Here is a 22351-nt window from a genome sequence, read left to right as displayed (position 1 = left end):
ATACCACCAAAGTGCACAATCAGGCAAAACACGTTTTATGTTGTATTGTTCAGTGAAAGATAATGACCTCTCAAGCCACCCCAATGAATGTGTATGAGAGATTCCTTTTCACTTTTTTTTTTTTTTTTTTTAGAGAGAGAAAAAGAATGCATGAGCAAGAGAGGGGAAGATGGAGAGGGAGAGAGAGAGAGCCTTAAGCAGGCTCCTTGCCCAGCATGGAGCCCAGTGTGGGGCTGGATCTCACAACCTTGAGATGATGACCTGAGCTGAAATCAAGAGTCATATGTTTAGCTGACTGAACACCCAGGCACCTCTTCTTTTCACTTTTTAATAGTGATTTATCCAGGTAAAATCCACATGCTTAAAACTACTACAATAATTCATTAACTTATTCTTTTTGGGACTACTAACTCTTGCTTTAACAGGGATTTGAAAATTGCTTTAAAGCATTGTATAGCCCTAGACTTCATTGGGGCTTTGCATGTAAAACTCCAGTTTGGCACTTTCCCAGCTGGGGAGTCTCAGGGAGCCATGTCTATACCCTAGACACTATGTGGAGTAAACACTCCCCTTCGTTCACCTCTTCAGCTTGCTGGGCCCACCAGAGAACATCTTGTTCCATCCTATGACTGCTTTTAACTTAACCATAGGACAATACTGGAAAGGTCGGCCTTGGCATGACAGGCAATATGAGGGATAAGTAATTTGGAGAAAAGGTTAAAAAATGTTGAAGTAACTTTTCCTTCCTTTCCACCAAAGGTTCTGAAGGACTAATGGCCTTTAGAGTAATATGAAATTCCAATGCCTGACGCACCAGTTCATAACTATGTGTACAAACCCAGGAAAAGGTATCTTTTGAGATACAGAAGGAATAAGAAGCCACATATGGAGACAGTAAAACCAGAACTGAAGGAACAGTTCCTGGCATTCCTGGAGTTAGGAGAAGCAGGCTGACTGGGAAGCCCTCTTGGGACCCACATTACTTTTTAGAATAGTTGAACTGGCAACAATATTCAGAAGCGTTAGCCACCAACCCCGTCATAGGCCCTCTCTGTCCATTTTTTCCTTCATCCTTAGTTCCACTCCTAACCTCAGAGGTGCTAGTTTGATCCCTTACTTTCCTTGAAAACTTACTTTCTTGGGTCTCTGGTTTCCATCAGTGGTCTGGATCTGAAAATGTCTCCATAACCCCTACCCTCCAAAATGGATAAGAAAGAGAGACAAAAGGGACTCCTTAATGTTCTTGCCATCCACACTGTGAATTTTGAACACACTCTATCATGGAAATGTATGTTCATCTTACTTATAATCCACAAGGTAATCTTTTGTAATTAATGTGCTTTTGTAGGCTGGGCTTGCTATCTATCACAGATGATTTAATTTCTCCATGAAAATACATTTCTGATAACTTTTTATTTGGGTAAAATGTCAAACTTATGGAGTAGTTACAGGAATAGTCCAAGGAATTCCCATATAGCTTTTACTCACATTGTTTACATTGTCTTCCATTGGTTCTGTGTGTGTGTATACCAAGAAAATACTTTTGAATTTTAATTAACTTACAAACTTAGAACATGAATTATTAAAAGATTGGGGTGTGTTTAAAAATTTGATAAACGGGGCGCCTGGATGGCGCAGTCGGTTAAGCGTCCGACTTCAGCCAGGTCACGATCTCGCGGTCCGTGAGTTCGAGCCCCGCGTCAGGCTCTGGGCTGATGGCTCGGAGCCTGGAGCCTGTTTCCGATTCTGTGTCTCCCTCTCTCTCTGCCCCTCCCCCGTTCATGCTCTGTCTCTCTCTGTCCCAAAAATAAATAAAAAACGTTGAAAAAAAAAAATTAAAAAAAAAATTTGATAAAGAAAACATTTTATTCTATGCTTTTTAATTTCCTTTAATCCCTTAATTCTTATTATTTTGCTATGATAAGGGTTCATTCCAAAATTCTGTTTTCCCAAGACCTGTGATACTTTCCAATAATAGGATTGGTATTTAGTGAGATATAATCAGTGCTTCAAGATGTTGGGATATCATTTAATAAATGATAATCATTGCCATATCTGTAGTAGAAAGCTGGGGATGCTAGAGGTCAATGAATGGTGACTTTTTATTCCTGAGGTCACCAGGCTAGTGTATCAATGACTCTGCTAATACTGATTTAAAGATTGCAATGTTCATCTTTCTCCTGCTTTGAAACTGAGCTCTTTTAAAAATCAAATCCTTATCCAAAACCAAACTCTGTAGATTACTCTCTTCTTCAGAGAGCTTAGGCTAATGTCATTAAAAAAAAAAAAGTTCCGGCTCCAGAAAAATGTTTAGAATTTCCATAATGAAGTCGCAGAATCATTTTCATCAATACTAACATTCTCTTTAAAAAATAACATTGCGATATCTCAAATAGAATAGAAAAATTCACAGATGTGTACTTGATTAGACAAAAAAACTTGATGATTCTTAGGATATACATACACACCAAAGTGTCCAACACAAATACTTAAAAAATAAGCTATTGGCAAAAAGAACAAGTCTCATTTCCCACTTTTGAACTTAAATTTCTCACTGGAACTTTATAGAACTCAACATGGCAATGCAGAATGGCTGCTGAAATAGATCCAAATCACTCTACGTGTGTGTGTGTGTGTGTGTGTGTGTGTGTGTGTGTTTAAATGTTTTACTTCTGTACTTCATGGTATATTCTCTGATTCTTACATTACTCCCATGTTACTTCTAATTAAATTAGAATGATATTATTGCATTTTTATATTGGCTATAAGCCTCTTGTATCCTGGATATGAATTAATAGGAATTAAATTGCTAACATGAATGAAAATAGCCTTTACCAAAGTGCAGAATAATGTCAAACAAAAGTCGATATTTATTGATATGACACATTATGTTATGGCAGATATTTTTATAAAACAGTCTTTGATATTTATAGAGGAACTATTTTATATTCATATTGCATCTAACCCATAATTGCTTATCTTCTTAAAAAATGGAGAAGAAACAGTGCAACAGAAAAAATACTCAACCTATTTTGTTATCTATGCCAACAGTTAAATGAAGAAATGTAAGAAAAGGCAGACTTGAAAGGTTCAAAGAGCTTATGGTATCAAAGACTATCATTTCTATTCAGAAAGCTTTTTTAAGGCAACACTATCACAAATACACTTTAACAACCATTCCACTAGGGCACAGACTGCAGGTAACCCCATCAGTTTGTGCAAGTCATGTCACTACAATTACCGGATATATGTACAAGGTGCTGAGTTTTGAGTACAGGTAATAAGTGTTTGTTATAGTAACAGAAATATCCCCCAAATGTCATTTTTGAGGCTTCATTCCTTTTTTTTTCTCTGAAGACTTGAAGTATTGAAGTGAATACATTTTTGTCACGTTAAATGGAAGAAAAAGTAGATGGTGACTTAGCTCCTGAAATTTGAATATTGTTCTTAGTCATCTGCAATCTTAAAGTGCTTTCAGAGATTCCACACATGCTCGTAGGAGTCAAAACCCAAGCCTAATAACCGGGTTTACATTTTGCTAATCTATTCCTGAGGCTTTGCCTAAAAAATTGGCATTGCCATCTTCAACATCTTTCGTTTGGAACCATGGTTTTGAATTTGTTCCTTGTTGATAAGCTTCCAGAAAATGACAGATTCCAGGAATTTCACTGGGGAAGTTTGGTGGGAGTTCCTCCCTTGATCGAGGGGTAAACACAAAACCAGGACAGTCTTTGAGTAATCTGAAAAGATTAAGATAAAAATATCAATATTAAAATCTACTACCGATATAACTGTCTACGCAAGAAAAGACAACCTAAAAATGAATATTCCTGAAAATACAGATCTTCCTTGACTTATGATGGGTTACATCTTAATAAATTGAAAATATCATGAACTGAAAATATCGTAAGTTGAAAATGCATTTAGTACACATAATATACAGAACATCATAGCTTAGCCTCGCCTGCCTTAATGTCCTCAGAACACTTACATTAGCCTGCAGTTTGGCAAAATCCTCTAACACACAGCCTGTTTTAGAATAAGCGTTTATTATCTCATGTAATTTATCAAATATTTTATTGAAAGTGACAAACAATGATTGTGCGAGTGCAGAATGGTTGTAAGTGTATGGGTTGTTTATACCCCTGTTTGCGAACGTGGGTCATGTGGCATACTGGTAAACCAGAGAAAAGATCAAAATTCAAAATTCAAACTATGGTTTGTGCTAAATGCATGTAGGTTTTGTACCATGGTAAAGTTGAAAATTCGTTAAGTTGTATCATTGAAAGCTGAGGACTGTCTGTATTAATAAAGCAGCCATTTTCAGTATGATTGACAGATCTTAATGATGTTAACAAACATCTTCACAGAAGAACAATGAAGAATCAGTTCACAAGAACTAAAACAATTCTACCAAATAATATATTCACTCTTATTAGGAAAAGTAATTATAAAATATTTTTGTAAAGATATAATCAATAACTCATTTAACCATGAATTCACAGTACTGGGAGAAAATGCAAAATAACCCAAAAGTCTAATAATAGCAAGAAAACCCCAAGCCCATGCAGAAACATCATGTTCTAGAATAAGGCTTCCTAAGTTGAAAGACAAATAACATTGTCCCTTTAGCAATTCATTCCTTTTGTAAACACTATTGAGAAGCAATCAAGGGCAATAAATTATAGAAGAAAAATTCTATATAAGGTACATGCCAATAATGTGAGAATAACATTTGAATCTCAATAGAATTTATATGAATTCTAGGTTAGTAGGACTAAAAGGAGATTTAATTGTACAAATTGACACTCTTCTTAACTACCTGGTATTTGAAATATTTCTTCTTATATCTATCTGTTGACCAAATTTTATTATTTACTACTATTTGTCCAGTACAGTAAAGTCATTTTATTTTATTTATTTATTTTTAATTTGTTTTAACGTTTTCATTTCTATTCCAGTTAGTTAACATACAGTTTATATTACAAACAATGTTATATCAGTTTCAGGTGTATAGTATAGTGATGTAACACTTTCATACAACACCCGGTGCTCATCACAAGTGCCCTCCCTAATCCCCATCATCTATTTCACCCATCCCCCTGCCCACCTCCCCTCTGGTAACCATCAGTTTGTTCTCTATGGTGAAGCGTCTGTATCTTTTTTTTTTTAAGTTTATTTATTTATTTTGAAAGAGAGAGACAGAGACACAGAGAGACCATGAATCTGCTGACAGCATGGAGCACGATGAGAGGGTTGATCTCGTGAACTATGAAATCAGGTCCTGAGCCCAAATCAAGAGTTGAATGCTTAACTGACTGAGCTACTCAGGTGCCCCAAGTGTCTGTTTCTTGGTTCCCAGCCCCTCTCTCTGTTTTCCCTGTGCTCATTTGTTTTGTTTCTTCCACATATGAGTTTAATTCATTTTAAATTCCAATCCTACTGATGAAGTTACTGGCTCCTCTTTATACTTGCTTCCCTAGCTTTCTGTCAAATGCAAACTTAATAAGTGTCTTTCTAATCTATTATTCAGGCAATGGATGAAAAAAATGTTGTCAGTTCTGGGCCCTAAACCAGACCATGGCCTCCTACTCATTAGTTTGTGATGTCATGTCCTGATGCAACTGGATGATGGTGCTGCATTAGATTTGGTACTGTGACACCGTTCTATGCAATGAAGGAAAAAAAAACTGAATAGAAACCTAGGTCTCACAAATGACAGTCTTCCAGTAGAAAAGAACATGTGAGTATTCAGTTAGCTCATTTTTGGAAAGTCATCAATGAATATGCAATCTGAAAAATAATTAATGAAATGATGCTTTAGTCATGATCCAGAAATATTTAAGTGTGTATTATTTATAAAGCATAATATTTGGTAATATATAATGAAAAGTTACAGAACTCCATAGTATTAAACATATAGGCTTCAAAGTCTGGTAGACCTAAGTTTGAATAGCAGCAAAGGTGTCCATTTTCTAGCCTGTGAAAAGGAATAATAGTACAGGTCTCTTAGGACAGTTGTGAAGATCAAATAAACAGATTAAACAGGATTGGTTAAGCATCAATTAGCTATCACTCAACACTCATACTGGTAACATTTCAGGAATAGAAACCTTCATATACCGCTGGTGGAATATAAATCGACAAGACCAATTTGGACAGCTAATGGATGCTCAGCAAAGCTGAACTGGATATGGCCTATGATCTGGGAATACCATTTATAGGTATGTGATCGCTGTACATGGCTTATTCATACTCTAGAATACGTATTATATCACATGCACATATAGTGCCAGGCTAGATCTAGCTCATGCTGGCTTATGGAGGACCAACTATTAAGCATTCAGGAATTTTATGAGCCAATGAAACCATCTGTAGCCTGAAACTTGCTATGGTAGCAGTAGGTACACCACAGAAATTGGTAAATGCTAAAAAGGTAGAGATTCTCCACTTTACCCTGCCCCACCCCATCCTCCCACCCCACCACCCCAGTGCTGGTTTACCAGCACACCACTGCATTAGGAATAGTTTAAATAAATGAACTAGATTTACATTTCATCAAAAAAAAAAAAATCTCAAAAACATAGTATTCAACAGATTTAAGGCAAGTCGTGAAAGGATAGGGGCAGGTCGAATGGGAATCAATTTTTCTCTGGTTTTGCTTTTCTACCTGCAGGTACCTAAATGAGAGTTTAGCCTCCTGGCCTCTCTCTGTCCACTTTCTTTCCTGGTAATTAGAAGCAATGTGTCTTATTGGTGAGTTTGGGAGAAGCTGCTGAACATGCTCTTCTCAGTGCCTTCCTGCCTTTCTCTCTGGGAGCCTGTCCGTCTGTAGGAAATACATGTTCTCAGCAACTCCCACAAACCCTATGGGGCACAGAGTCCAGCACGTCAGACAGCAGGGGCCGGGGCCTAGAATATTTTAATTTTTTAATAAAACAGGGATCTCAAAAGAAATATGGCAAAATGCTGACATTTATTAAATATTAGCTTTGGCCACATGGGTATCATATTTTCTTTGATTTTTTTCTGTATGCTTGAAATATTTAAAAAATAATTATAAAAATGCCCGAAACTATAAAGGTTTGATAAATAAAAACATAAAATTGTAAGTGATTAAGGGCTTTCTTTTTTTCTGTCCACATTATCCCAACATTTCCTGTTAAATATGGTAATTAATTTTTTTTTTCTTCACGTTTATTCACCTTTGAGAGACAGAGAGAGACAGAGCAGGAGTGGGGAAGGGGCAGAGAGAGAGGGAGACCCAGAATCTGAAGCAGGCTCCAGGCTCTGAGCTGTCAGCACGGAGCCCGATGTGGGGCTGGAACCCATGAACCGTGAGATCATGACTTGAGCTGAAGTCAGACGCTCAACCGACTGAGCCACCCAGGCACCCCTTAAATATGGTAATTATAATCATAACTTTATATGTAAATTTCTATAAAATATTCAGCATTTAGAAGTGGCTTTAAAGTATATCATTAGAATTTATTAAGTGCCTTGCTCAAGATGAGATATCTGGAAAGCTCTGTGTTTGGGGCTGTATGGCATGTCTTCTGGATACAAGTCTTACGTTTTTAAAAAATGTTTTTTTAATGTTTTTATTTATTTTTGAGACAGAGAGGGACAGAGAATGAGCAGGGGAGGGGCACAGAGAGAGGGAGACACAGAATCTGAAGCAGGCTCCAGGCTGTCAGCATAGAGCCCGACGCAGGGCTCAAACTCACAGACTGCGAGATCATGACCTGAGCTGAAGTCGGATGCTCAACTGACTGAGCCACCCAGGCACCCCCAAGTTTTATGTTTTTTAAAGAAACTTACAGATAAACACAATTAGAATGTTATGGAGTTAGAATGTTCATTAAATCATCTTTAAGAAAAGATCAGAATTTTTAACGAAAACAGGTGGAAAAAATAAAACCATTTAAATGAAAGCTTGATGGAATTAAGGCACATGAAAAGCAGCAACGGGCTCAGGCAGGTCATGGGAGTTTTCCTTACTCCTTCTTGACCAGATAACAGTTACCTCAAAATGCTGCATCAACTATCCTATTTTCTGTCATCTCTCCCACATTCTCTTTCTTCTCTTTGTTCTTTCCCTTTATAGAATTCAAGTCCTGTCTCCCTGCTATCAGTTCCCAGCTCTCTTGCAAATAAGAGTTCCGAGGTCTACTACATACCTATACTGGGCAGTATCCATTTATATTCCCCACCTGCCATGTTTGTCTTTAATGATCTCATTAATCCACTGACCTGAAACTTGGACAATATTTCCGTTTTCTGCACTTCAGTAACAGCTAACAGGAAAGCAGAAAACTGTCCCCAATAATAAACTCCTCATGACACTTAGAATAAAGGAATGTATAACGGTCATTACACAGCAACATTCTAAATTACTGATTAGAACTGGAAATGAAAGATAAGGATTTGAGGTTAAGGGTTTTTTGTGCATGTGGGTGTGTACTCTGTGTCTTAAACGTATAAGTGTTTCAAAAATATATCAAGGAAGCTACATCTGATATTATTTTATTTTTAGACAAATGTCACCCTAAAATTCAATGCATTACCAATAAAGTTCTCCCAAGGAACTAAATAGGTTTTATATTTGTATAACTTTAAAAAATTTTTTTAATGTTTGTTTATTTTTGAGAGAGAGAGATAGAGAGAGAGAGAGACAGATATGGTGCACGAGTGGGGAAGGGGCAGAGAGAGAGGGAGACACAGAATCCGAAGCAGGCTCCAGGCTCCAAGAGCTGTCAGCACAGAACCCCAATGCAGGGTTCGAACTCACAAACCGTGAGGTCATGACCTGAGCTGAAGTTGGAGGCTTAACCGACTGAGCAACCCAGGCACCCCTATATTTGTACAACTTCTTTTAAATTTTTTTAATGTTTATTTATTTTTGAAAGAGAGAGAGACAGAGCACGAGCAGGGGAAGGTCAGAAAGAGAGGGAGACACAGAATATGAAGCAGGCTCCAGGCTCTGAGCTGTCAGCACAGAGCCCAACACGGGGCTTGAATCCATGTGAGCCAAAGTCAGACACTCAACCAACTGAACCCCCCAGGCACCTGTACAACTTCTAATAGCTTCTACTATTTGTCCCCAACTTTGATGGAACTGAAATTATGTCTCTGTTTTATAATCCACTTATTAAATTTCACAAAGCATGGACTTTTTATTGAAATTTAAATTACTCTCTTTTTAAGTTTTTCTATCATTTGGAAAAAAATAAACTACTTTTAAAAGAAAGCATTTTAAAATGCTATTAGAGGTATTTCATGTTAAATATTTTGTTCTTTCCTACATAAAGCATTTTAACTGCCACTTGCCCTTTACGTAAGACATAAATATTTCCTATATAAGAGTGAGAGGTAAGTAAATTGAAAAAGGAAAAATAGTGGCACATGCACCCCAATGTTTGTAGCAGCACCATCAACAATAGCCAAATTATAGAAAGAGCCCAAATGTCCATCGACTGATGAATGGATAAATATATATATATATACATATGCATATATATACACAAATATATACACACATATATATGTGTATATATATATGAATATTACTCAGCCATCAAAAAGAATGAAATCTTGCCATTTGCAACAAAGTAGAAGGAACGAGAGTGTATTATGCTAAATGAAATAAGTCAGTTAGAGGAAGACAAATAGTACATGACTTCACTCATATGTGGAATTTAAGAAAAAAAAACAGATACACAAAGGGGAAGGGAAGGAAAAATAAAAATAAAATAAAACAGAGACGGAGGCAAACCACAAGCGGCTCTTAACTATAGAGAACAAACTGAGGGCTGCTGGAAGAAAGGTGGGCAGGGGATGGGTTAAATGGGCAATGGGTATTAAGGTGGGGGGCACTTCTGGAGTGCCTTGGTGGCTGTCGGTTAAGCATCTGACTCTCGTTTTCGGCTCAGGTCATGATCTCGCGGTTTCATGAGTCTGATCCTGGCATTGGGCTCTGTGCTGGCAATGCGGAGTCTGCTTGGGGTTTTCTCTCTCTCTTTCCCTCTCTCTCTGCCCCTCCCCTACTCATGCTGTCTCTACCTCTCTCAAAATAAATAAATAAACTTAAAAACAAAAAGGGAGGGGGCACTTGTGATGAACACTGGGTGTTACAGGTAAGTGATAAGTCATTAAATTCTACTCCTGAAACTAATATTACACTATACACTAACTAGAATTTAAATAAAAATTTGAAACAAAAAAAAGGAAAAAAAACATACCATATTTGTTTATAACAGAAATAAAAATAGCAAATGCATTGATGCTCAGTATCAATTAAGTTTTCATTATCATTTATATATGTGCATATAAACACATACTAAGAAATAATTAAAAAAAACAAAAAAGTGAATAGTTACTGTCTCTGGATACTGAAATTATGAGTTATTTTTATTTACGTATATGCAAACATGTAATATTCTGATATGCAAATATGTAACTTTCTGATATGCAAATATAACTTCTGATATGAAAATATAACTTTCTGATATGCAAATATGCATATATATGCAAATATATATAAATATAAATTTTTTAGAAAAAACATTTCTAAAATAAGCATAGGTTACTATTATAATACAAGATATTTTATTCATAAAAGGTAACACTGTAGTGTAAAATCCTGTTTTTGCACATTTAGTAAGTCTAGTAACATGGCCAACATGCTGAATTTAAGGATTGAAGCTATGGACCTTAACCTGTTGCCGAATATGTATATCAAAATGTCATGATCCTCTGTGGAAGACAAGAGATCCTATATTACGTTTTGGGAGTAAAATGAGTAGCTGATATCAATGTTTACTATCGAGATTCAAGACAACCAGACTTTGAGATATGAAACGAAGGAAGATTTTCTTTTATGCTGCTTAAAAACAATCAGAAGAAACAGAAAATCACTTTTTCTATATGCAAAGGTTTGGTTTTAAGGATAGACACACACACACGGACTCCTCAACGTGCACATGCACATGTATGACGTTATTGAACACTCACCAGCAGTGACTGGACTAGCAAAGAGTCATGTGATCACAGGATTCTTACTCTCCAATCCCCCAAAGAAAGCAAAGTCAAATCCTGAGGACAGGAGTTCTCATCCCTTCTTGGTTTACCCGGGAAGCCTACAGGTCTATTACCATTACAATAATCCCTAAGAAGTTTTCCAATTCTCATGGATAGTGACTCATTTTCGTATCAAAGCGTGGACAGTCAATCAATCAATACTTTCCTACTACTGTGTGCCAGGCATTGATCTGGGAAATAGGGAGAGAAAATGTCTACCACAGGAGGCTGACACTCTACAAGGGGAGGCAGGCAATAAACACATAAAGAAAGCAACATTTCAGACACAGATATGAGCTGAGAAGATGAAAAAAATAAGATAATGTGAGGTGTGTGAGGTGAAAGTTGTTCCTCTAAGTATGACAGTGAAGGAGTGTCTTTTGTTTTTGGGGGGGGTGGTGCACATGAGCAGGGGAGGGGCAGAGAGAAAGAGAATCATAAGCACTCCACACTCAGCATGGAGCCCAACGTGGGCTCATGACCCTGGCATCACGACCTGAGCCGAAATCAAGAGTCCGATGCTCAACTGACAGAGCCACTGAGGCACCCCAGGAGTGTCTCTTTGAAGAGGGGATATTTGATTTAGGTCTAATTATGAGAAAGAAGAATACATACGATGATCTAGGAAAGGAGTGGAAAGCAGAGGAATAGCCAGTATCTTCGATTGAGGAAAGGGTTTAGGAAGTCTGATGAATAAAAGTAAGGCCAGGGTGGCCGGGTATCAGAGAGTGACGGAAAAAATGGAAGAAAATCAAGTGACACAGGCTGGCCTGATGTTGATCAAAGAGGACGTTTTAGTCTGTGGTAACAAATTTAAATTTCATTCCGGCTGCCATGGGAAGCCATTAGAGGGTTTTTAACACAGGAATGATGATATCTGGCTTGTACTTTAGAAAGATAGTCTGGCTACTGGGTGCAGGATGAACTGCGGGGAGGAGGTGAGCAAGAAAGTGAGCCGAAGAGTGAGGACGATCCTTGGTTGGCTGAGGTGGAACAGATGAAGGAGGCTTGCCTTGGGGTGTAGTACTGAAGTAAGTCAAAAAAAGATGTATTTGGGGTATTTAATTGTAGGCAGAGGTGGTGAGCTGTAAGGGGGAGAAAGCGACGATCACTCTGAGGTTTATAGTCTAGGTAACACAATAGACGGTGGTGCCATTTTAAGGACATTGATAAAGCGGGGTGGGAAGTGGATTCATTTCATCAGATTGGAGTGTGTGGGAAATCACTTGTTCTAAGACTATCATGTTAATTTTAGTGTGTCGACTAGTCATCCAAGTAGAAATATAAAATATGATACACGGATCTGTAGCTCGGTGGAGAATTGTGGGATGGGCTAGAGAGAAGAGAAAAGGTGAGTCAATAAAGTTCAGACAAAGAAGAGAATAGGGACAGAGCTTTTGGGCATTACAACATTCGAAGGTTTGGTAGGGAAAGAGTACCGACATGAGACACTGAGAAGGTGCAGCCACGGGGTAATAAGAAAACCCGGTTAAGTGTGGTGTCACAGCCTAAGGAAGAAAATGTTTAAAGGAAGGAGTTCTCAAGCTCTTCAGTTGCCAGAGATGTTGAGGAACATAAGGGGAGAGAATCGACCACGATTTTAGCAAGCAACCCTGACGGCCTTGATAAGAACCATTTCAGTGGGGTGCAAGGGACAAACACTGATCGAAGTGAGTAGAAGGGCGAACGGGAGTTAAAAATGTAGAGACGTGAACATAGACAGCTCTCGCAAGGAGTTTTGCTGGAAAAGGGGGCAGAAATATAGGGGAGTAGCTGAGATACACTGGGAAACAAGGAAGCAACTATTTTAAGAGTTTTAATAGTGTGATATGTCTATATTCTGATGGGAATAATCGTTTCACCCGAGAATTTAATCATAGAGGGAGAGCAGGTATTTTCAGAAGGCAAGTTTTGGAGAAGATGAGAGGCAGCGGCACTCAGAGCAAACCTGGAGGGATCATCTGGAAAGGAGCTGGGCAGCTGGTACACAGTCACTGGCCACCGGAATGAAGTCCTAAGACCAGGGTCCCCGGGACAGCTAGGCTGATGGGATCTGCCCGGGAAGGTGGTGCAGTGCTTACCTGACTGCATTTTTTTTCTTTTCCTGTGAAATATGAAGTGAAGTTATCAACTTAGAATTAGGGCCGGAAAGGAAAGGTTGTGGGGTTTTAAGGAGAAAGAAGATGCTATAAAATATTTGTCTCTGAGAATAGAAAAGACAACTCGCTTGGTGTAGTTTGATAAATCAGCTACCACACATATCTGGAAAGCGTTTTGTTATTCAAGCATTTTCATTATGATCGGATTCTTTTTTTTTTTTTAATTTTTTTAACGTTTATTTGTTTTGAGAGAGAAAGAGTATGAGCAGGTGAGGGGCAGAGAGAGAGGGAGACACAGAATCCGAAGCAGGCTCCAGGTCCTAAACTGTCAGCAAAGAGCCAGATGCAGGGCTCGAACTCATGAACTGTACTCATGAACTGTGAGATCGTGACCTGAGCCAAAGTTGGACGCTTAACTGACTGAGTCACCCAGGCGTCCCTATGGTTGGATTCTTTTTTTTTTTTTTAATTTTTTTTTTTTTTAACGTTTTATTTATTTTTGAGACAGAGAGAGACAGAGCATGAACAGGGGAGGGGCAGAGAGAGAGGGAATCACAGAATCTGAAGCAGGCTCCAGGCTCTGAGCCATCAGCCCAGAGCCCAACGCAGGGCTCGAACTCACGGACTGCGAGATCGTGACCTGAGCTGAAGTCGGACGCTTAACCGACTGAGCCACCCAGGCGCCCCCCTATGGTTGGATTCTTAAAATGAGATGAAACGTATCCCTGTCTGACACCTGAATTAAGGATATGTTGAGGACCATGCCCTATAACTTGTGGGGACCATGCTAACTCTGGCAGTTAGCTACTGTACTGGTCAGATTAGCCGTCAAAGCACGGAGAGCATTAACACATGCTTCGAAAAGAATAGCGAGGGAAAACAGGATGTGCATCAAGGATTACAGCTGGGCTACAAATATCTCAGGAGGGTTGTTCTCATGATGCTAATGGGTAATTTTAGAAAAAGTGAGGATGATAAAGTCATTGCGTTCCTTTTCCTTGCAAGATTATCTAAGCAAGAAAATGTCATGGAGGATGAAGGAAACCAAGGAAAAATACAACAGCTTTGAATCAATAAAAATAATAGATTCCAGGCATTCAGTGCAAACAGTACCTGTACGTTGTCGGGCTGACGTTGATTTTCCGTGGTACGCTGCAGGACTCAAATTTGTTTGCCAAGGTGACGTTGTTTCCAAAAAGACAGTAACGAGGCATTTTAACGCCGACGACTCCAGCAAAAACTGACCCAGAATGTAGTCCAATCCGCATCTGAAGGCAAAAAGTAACACGGGGTCCTCACCGTCGGTAAAAACGTTTCCTGCTAGTCGGTATTGTACGAGTGCTGTTTATTTATTTATTTATTTTTTAATGTTTATTTATCTCGAGAGAAAACACATGAGCACTCAGGGTAGGGGCAGAGAGAGAGAGAGAGAGGGAGAGAAAGAATCCCAAGCAGGTTCCTTGCTGTCAGTACAGAGCCTGACATGGGGCTCGACCTCATAAACCCATGAGATCACGACCTGAGCCCAAATCAAGAGTCAGACACTCAACTCCATTGACTGAGCCACCCAGGTGCCCCAAACGCTGTTTGAATGATTTTGCCTTTTGCTGTCGCTACACCATTCCTCCCTCGGCAACACCTCCTGCCAACTTCCTTCTTTTCGCATCCAATTACCAGTGCAGGGGCGCCTGGGTGGCTCAGCCAGTTAAGCGGCCAACTCTTGATTTCGGTTCAGGTCATGATCTCAAGGTTCTTGAGTTTGAGCCCCACATCAGGCTCTGCGCTCACAGTGTGGAGCCTGCTTCGGAGCCTCTCTCTGCCCCTCCCCCACTCCCCTTTTCCCTCCCTTTCTCTCTCTCTCTCTCCCCCTGTCTCTTTCTCTCTCTCAAAAATAACATTTAAAAAAATAAAAAAAAACATTACTAGTGCAAAATCAATCACACTTCTCAACTCTTCTCCATTAAGCACCTACGTCTAAACAAGGCATCTTGCACCTGCCTTCAATGTCTGAAACACATTTCCACACATACCCATCACAGTCACCAGAGTGACAAGACAAAGGGTCTATGGGCAGTTTACGTGAACCTGTTCTGTCCATCAGGTGAGACAGACATAATTCCTGGACCCCAGGTGTTGTTTCCCAATGCACTGTCAGAGAAGGGCAAGAGAAGCCAGCTCTTAGAAAAGAAAGAATAAAAAGAACTTTAAGACAAACACTACCCTGCTGTTCAAATGACTAACAGGAAACAAGAAAGGCACTGTGATGTTTTCATAGAAAATGACAGAGGAAGCAGAGTGGGGGCTGCTTAGGCCCGCATCACAGTGACTATATCAACACTGTTGTTAAACACGCCTGGACGCACAGAAAACCAGAGTCGTGCCATATCTAGATATGAGGTGCAGTCCGGGAAATGTTGGTGTAAAAGTTTAGGAATTCTGAAGGTTACCAGTGATTTGGAGAACAATTAAAACAGTATCTTAAACTTGCATCTTCCAGAAGATCTGAATTCTTGATGATCTTAGAGGATGCGCAAATTCTTAAATTGCTGCTACAACTCAGCAGGTTCGAGTGGGGATGTTTTATATCACAATCAGACACCGTGTTCATTATTTTCAAGTCCCATGTTTAGTTGACCATTTAAAAAAAAAGGTTACATTATAGGTGAATTTTAAACAAAGGCCAAGTACTCAACAGTTTAGATGTTATTCAAGAAGACTCCAGTTTTGCCTAGTTTTGCAACACATTTTTGGTATTTGCTAACAACGTTCTAGATTAATTTGTTCCGAAGGTGTCAAATATGAATTCTGCAAAATTTTCAAACAAAGCACCAAATTCTAAATCAGGAGATCTGCATTCTCAACCAAACTTGGCTAATAACTGACGGTCTGACTTTCTGTAAGTCTCTTTATCTCCCTCTTATTATTTCCTTATCCATAAAATAGAGGATTGAATTAGTTTTACAGTCCCTTCTTTGTCAGTCTCATTTTAATCAGCAAAACTTAGACATGTTACCTCTAGCATTTTCTTCTTTATGGACAATATGGTTTTACACATCTACCAACTGATCAATATGAACAAAAAGCTATTTTCTGTGTATAAATGTCAAACACAATTTTAGCATATTTCAATCAAGAAGTTTCTGCTCTTTTTGGGCACTCTTCTGGTTAAACCAGTTTCTCTCTGTGTACTTAATTATTCTAGTTTCTTCTTTAAAAATTTTTTTTTACAGATTTTATTTAAATCCAAGCCAATTAACATATAGTGTAGTAATGATTTTAAGAGCAGAATGTAGTGATTCATCACTTACTTATAACACCCACTGCTTATTCCAATAAGTTCCCTTCTTAATGCCCAACACCCATTTAGCCCATACCCCAACCAACACCCCTCTAGCAACCCTCAGTTTGTTCTCTGTATTTGAGAGTCTCTTATGGTTTGCCTCCTTCTGTTTTTATCTTATTTTTCCTTCCCTTCCCCTATGTTCATCTGCTTTGTTTCTTAAATTCCACATATGAGTGAAATCATATGATATTTATCTTTCTCTGACTGACTTGTTTCCCTTAGCATAATACCTTCTAGTTCCATCCACATTGTTGCAAATGACAAGGTTTCATTCTTTTTGATGGCTGAGTAAGATTCCATTATATATGTACACCACATCTTCTTTATTCATTCATCAGTCAATGGACACTTGGGCTCCTTCTATAATTTGGCTATTGTTGAAAGTGCTGCTATAAACATTGGGGTTCATGTGCCCCTTCGATTCAGCGTTTTTGTATCCTTTGGATAAATACCCAGTTCCTCCCATGCTGCTCTCCCTCCCCCTCTCCCCCTCTCCAGTTCTGAATTTCACTCTTAACTCCACAGCTTTCTTATCAGGGTACTTTTCAAATTCACAAGCAAATTCACAAATTCATTTCAAATTCACAAGTAAATGATACCAAATTTAAGATGCATATCAAGCCCTGACTGGAAACCTGTTGGGGGCATCTTCCATTTGGGGACCACTTTTGATGCAGCCCACGTCCCATCATGGACATCTGGGAACAGGAAGGGGGTTAACAGGAGTCTGTTTCCATGTTCACTTTGCACTCACTGACTTTCCCTGCCACATTCAGCGCTCTGGCTTCTATCAACACTCCACCTGCAGTTTTCTAAGCCAGAGTTGAGGGGTGTCAGTAAGGAAATCAACAGCGATAGAGGATTTATACACATGGCATGCTGGAGAAACACATAGAGCTTGAGGGGAAAAAAGGAAATATTTCCTATTCTTTCACTCTGATTCCAATCCATGGGGTGGCAGGGCAAGGAGGAGAAAAGGGCTGGGCTCAGACATATGGCTTCTATTACGAAGAGCACCAAGACTATGTTTTTGTATTTTGCATTTTTCTTTCTTTTCTCTATATCTTATAGCATGCCAGACAGGATTCTGTACTATTTCAAAGGCCCATTTCTGAAGGTCATCAGTTAAGGACCGTCCAATAAAAATTAAGTGGCAGATTCAATGTAAGTAGGACAAATAAAGGTAATCTTCTTGTGTTCTATTAAACCAATGCCTAGCATGGTAATTTTAGGTTCTCATCTGCAGTAAGACATTATTCTGAGATAATTTAGAAATTTCAGAGTGTCACGGGCTTTGGAAAATATTGGTGGATTAGCGGTCGATTTTCATTGTAGTGTAACGGCCTCCCCTGCAGGGACTGGAAAACGAAAAATTACACTTTCCCAACGCCCTTGCATTTTCTAGGCGCACTGAGGTTTGGTGAATCTGATACACTCACAAGAGGTCTGGAAGCCAGAATTTCTGCTGCGACGGCCTCCAAGTGCAAGCACAACTGTGGACGTCTTTATTCTGTGGAGGTCATTCATTCTGTGAGGGTCATGATGCAGAATTTCCACGTTACTGATTCAAAATTATATATAGTAAGTGCAGTTTTGTTCTGCAGCCAATAATGGAGGCAGCAGCTTTCTGAACACAGCAGTTTCCTGACTGCGGCTGTGGAGGTATGGTGCTGGAGCCAGGTTCTTGATCTTGGGAAAAACAATGGTTTCTGAAGTGCCGCTTTGGGAGCCATTTTGTGAAGGTTTAATGTAGAGATGGCTTCTTTAGCTCTCTCGATAGTTCTGTAAGCCACTCGATACCCCCGAGTACGTGCCTTCTCGCTTCCAGACGTTAGAGATTTTGCTCTCCGTCAACCCTGAGAACATCCCCCTGAGAGATGCACTATTCTTTGGATACCTAAAAAGCATTCACTCTCTGTGACACTTCCCGGACAGTATCTATCTGCCTTACCTTGATAGGTTCTCCATGGGGAGACATAACTTCATCAGACAGTTCCATCATCTTCAGGGCCATCAGTGCTATCTGAACAGCATGGGTATCACTTTCTTTGTGTAATCCCCCAGCCACACAATATGCATCGCCAATGGTCTCCACCTACACAGAACAGATATTCCATATTACAAATTCAGAAAGAGTTAGAGTGCACATCTGAGAGCAGAAAATCTCAGTGTTTGGGTCCTATAGGAAATCAGAGTAAATCAGATACACTCAGCAATGGCTTTCCCTTTCGGGAAATTCATAAAGTTTAGATGCCTTATATCAGGCACTGCTCCGAAGGGCAGTGGGGTCCTGCGAGCCCAACGTTAGGAGGTGGCTTCTACTTCCAGACTTGCTGCTGAGTCAATACATCCATCAACTCACCTTTTTCCCCCTCACCATGTAAAATGGCTCTTTAGAGGCAAGTGATGCTATGTAAATGATATTTTGGGTTATAACAGAGATAAAGATCATTGGAATCACTTGCTGATTTTATATCCTTTTAGCCTGAAGTATTTTGAACAGTCACTACTCAATCAATGTCATATGAATTTAGTAAGAATGTGCGACATAAAATGGAGACATTTTAGCTTTTCTAAAGGATTTGGAGGTTCTCATAGCAACTCTAAGTGTCTACATGAATATTAATCACAAAGTATAGAAACCGAGAAAGATGTCAAATAACGGTTCTTGGAAGGCTACTGAAAATTAAGCTGTTTGATAAATTCCAAGTATTATCATTGTCATTGCTGTTGTTGTAAGAAGTGATTTTTATGTCTGTGATGCTGATGACAAAGCTACCAGTTAATTTAAATCTACAAACCATCCACCCAATTTTAATCATTGCATTTTCTCCTCTAAATATTTATGATATCTTATCAGATCATATCATTCCTCTTCTCCAAACCCTCCAATATGGAGGGATGGAGATGAGAGAGAAAAAAAAAAGGGAGACTAATCTTCAGTGATTCTCCATCTCCTCAGAATAAATGTTGAAACTGTTATAACACCTCCAAAGTTCTTCTAGCTTTTCTGCAAATCTCTGACTTTATTCCCTAATCCTCTCCCTTGCTCACTTTGTCTCAGTGCCATTGAGACAAAGTTATCATGTTATCCCTCAAACATACCAAACATGTCCCTGCTTGCTATTCCTTTGCCTGCAGATACTCACTTGGCATGTCCCTCATTTCCTTCAGTGCCTGCTAAACGATCACCATCTGAGAAATGCCTGTCCCAACTGCCTTCTATAAAGTAGCAATCACCCCTTATCTTCTGCACTTCTCCTCCTTTAACTTTATCCAGAATATTACACCAATTGGAATACTATAAAATATACTCATTTGTTTATTTTCTGTCTTTCCCCCCGTAGAATATTAGCTCTCTGAGTTTGTCCGTTTTATTAACTCCTGAATTACCAGCACCCAGATATCTGCTAATGAATGAACCAGGCGGTAGTGCCTCTTATAAGATTTTCCTCAGTGAATACATAAGAAGTGCCTAAAATAATGTCTAACATATCTCCGGTGCTCAGTACGTGTCACTAATCAGAAAAAGCGGTGCCCTCACTCCTTGGTGTTCGATGCCTACTCTCTATGCTATTATAGCACCTTGTCCACATGTGTTTGGGTTCGGGCATTCACCAGGTCATAGAGATCGGGCATCGGTCAGCCCCACCCTCCTTTCCTTCCACATATGAGATATTCTCACTCATGCTGGCCAATGCTGGATGACAGGAAATATTTGCTAAAACAACCAATAAGTGAATACTGAATCAACTGAAAAATGGACGAAAGGCTGAAGGACAATAAGCAAATGAAATTAAATAAAGTCCTGAAACAAACAGGTCCTGGAAAAGAAAAGTTCAACTATTCCCTGGAAGCCATCACACGCACAGGTGAGCATGTGATGATACATTCTGTATATCTTACATTTATCTCACGGTTAAGACCCTTCCTGATGTCTTCACCACTGCCTTCAGATATTTTCATGCAAAATCAGAAGTGAAGAGAAGGTGGAAATAAGGGCAGAGCAGATGGTTCCCTATCTAGCTTGGGTTGTGGTTGGATTAACCCGGGAACTCTGTGGCTACCATCCTTGGAGCAAGGAGCACAGATCCTGAAAACTTGATTGGAATAACCACAGTGTTTCAGTTTCACCAGTTCGAAATTTGTAGAAAAGGTGGAATAACTACAGTGTTTCAGTTTCAACAATTCGAAATCTGTAGAAAAGGGCTGCTACTCCTGCAAGCAATCACAGCAGTTGCAAAGGAGACCAAGAATTTCTTCTCACAGTTTCCAGAGGAGACAATATCAAGATAGAAACTGTCTACAAACAAATACAGTCAATTCCACAAGAGGCCGTCAAGCTCAACCTAACTGAAGCCAATTATTTTATCTGTAATTATACATGGACCTCTTTTTTTCCCAAGGGAATCATGGTTCAGTCTGGAATTTCCTGCTAGATATTTTAAAAAGGAAGGCTTTACTTCTCACATCTAGATTGTAACAAAGCAGAAGTTATGTCTTCCCACAAATGGTATTTATTTTCTCCTCAATAATTGTATTTATTTCTTGTCGGGCAAAGCTCTGAAATGCCAGGTTGTTACATGGGAAACTAAAAGGTGAGTCAAGCCACACAAACAGGAAGGAAGATTCTTAATGCCAATAGCTAAAATAATGCAAAATACTTTAAATTAGTAAAAATATGTTTTAATTCTAAAAACACGGAACCCCAAATCACTTTATTAGTTCTCTTATTGCAAATAAAGTTACATTTTAAAAAGTTTATTACACATTAGGGATAATTACTGTGCCTCCCTGTGCCTAGAGTGATGTGTGGTAAGCACTCAAGAAATCCTGCTGCATCGTGGATAACCGATGTTATTTTCCATAATCTTTAGAACAGTCTTGTTCATGAAGATAATGGGACATAATGTATGTTATTCATGCGTATAATCTCTGTAGGCGGATATCACTTTCTCTGTGTAAGACATGGGAAAGGCTACTTGACTTTCCCAGCTTACAAAGCAAGTAGAGAACAAGATTTGAAGACAGACTCTCTTCTTCAGACATCTCTGCCCTTGGTCTCTTCAATAATGCCTTAAGTAGGGGTTTTTTTCCCCTCCTAATCAGCCATGCAAACTATCATGTTAACTCTGTATTTAGTTAATCTATTTATTTCTTTAAGTTTATGTATTTATTTTGAGAAAGAAAAAGGTTGGGTGGGGGGAGAGCACGCACAGTGAGGGAGGGGTAGGGAGAGAGGGAGAGAGAGAATCCCAAGCAGGCTCCGTGCCGTTAGGATAGAGTCCGAAGCAGGGTGAGTTAATCTATTTAAAGATCATATAATACTCATGTTTCTTCTATACTTTTATTTCTACAAAGGATAAATCTTCCCCATACAAGTCATATTTAAGAATCATCTCTCGCCTAATAACTTAACTCAGTTGCCACAGTCTAGTACCAGGTTCACTGATTCTTTTTTTTTTTTTTAATTTTTTTTTAATGTTTATTTATTTCTGAGACAGAGAGAGACAAAGCATGAACGGGGGAGGGTCAGAGAGAGGGAGACACAGAATCTGAAATAGGCTCCAGGCTCTAAGCGGTCAGCACAGAGCCCGACGCGGGGCTCGAACTCACGGACCGCGAGATCATGACCTGAGCCGAAGTCAGCCACTTAACCGACTGAGCCACCCAGGCGCCCCCAGGTTCACTGATTCTTAAACTGTACCTGTTCAGGGGTCCTATACCCCATCCTCCACTCAGTCAATCACCCTTACATTCTGTGCCTCTTATCTGAGAAGACAATGTGTCAGTCCTTTCGTGGAATAACAATCTCTGTTTCTGAGCAGAT

General features: G+C 39.2%; 1 protein-coding gene across 6 annotated transcripts in view; it reads right to left on the bottom strand.

The window, feature by feature from the left end:
• Positions 1-1822: 1822 nt before the first annotated feature.
• Positions 1823-22351, bottom strand: part of GUCY1A1 (guanylate cyclase 1 soluble subunit alpha 1) — a 61830-nt gene continuing 41301 nt past the window's right edge. For all 6 annotated transcript variants that reach the window (XM_049632316.1, XM_049632318.1, XM_049632321.1 and 3 more), the window contains exons 8-10: positions 18473-18616; positions 14292-14446; positions 1823-3740 (exon numbers count right to left, since the gene is read on the bottom strand). In XM_049632316.1, the coding sequence (XP_049488273.1) occupies positions 3539-3740; positions 14292-14446; positions 18473-18616 (501 nt within the window). In that variant the 3' untranslated portion in view covers positions 1823-3538. The remainder of the gene's footprint in view (positions 3741-14291; positions 14447-18472; positions 18617-22351) is intronic.

This window comes from Panthera uncia, chromosome B1, assembly GCF_023721935.1.
Source record: "Panthera uncia isolate 11264 chromosome B1, Puncia_PCG_1.0, whole genome shotgun sequence".
Lineage (NCBI taxonomy): Eukaryota > Metazoa > Chordata > Mammalia > Carnivora > Felidae > Panthera > Panthera uncia.
Note: the sequence above shows the minus strand (reverse complement) of the source record. Positions and strands in the feature narration are given on the sequence as shown.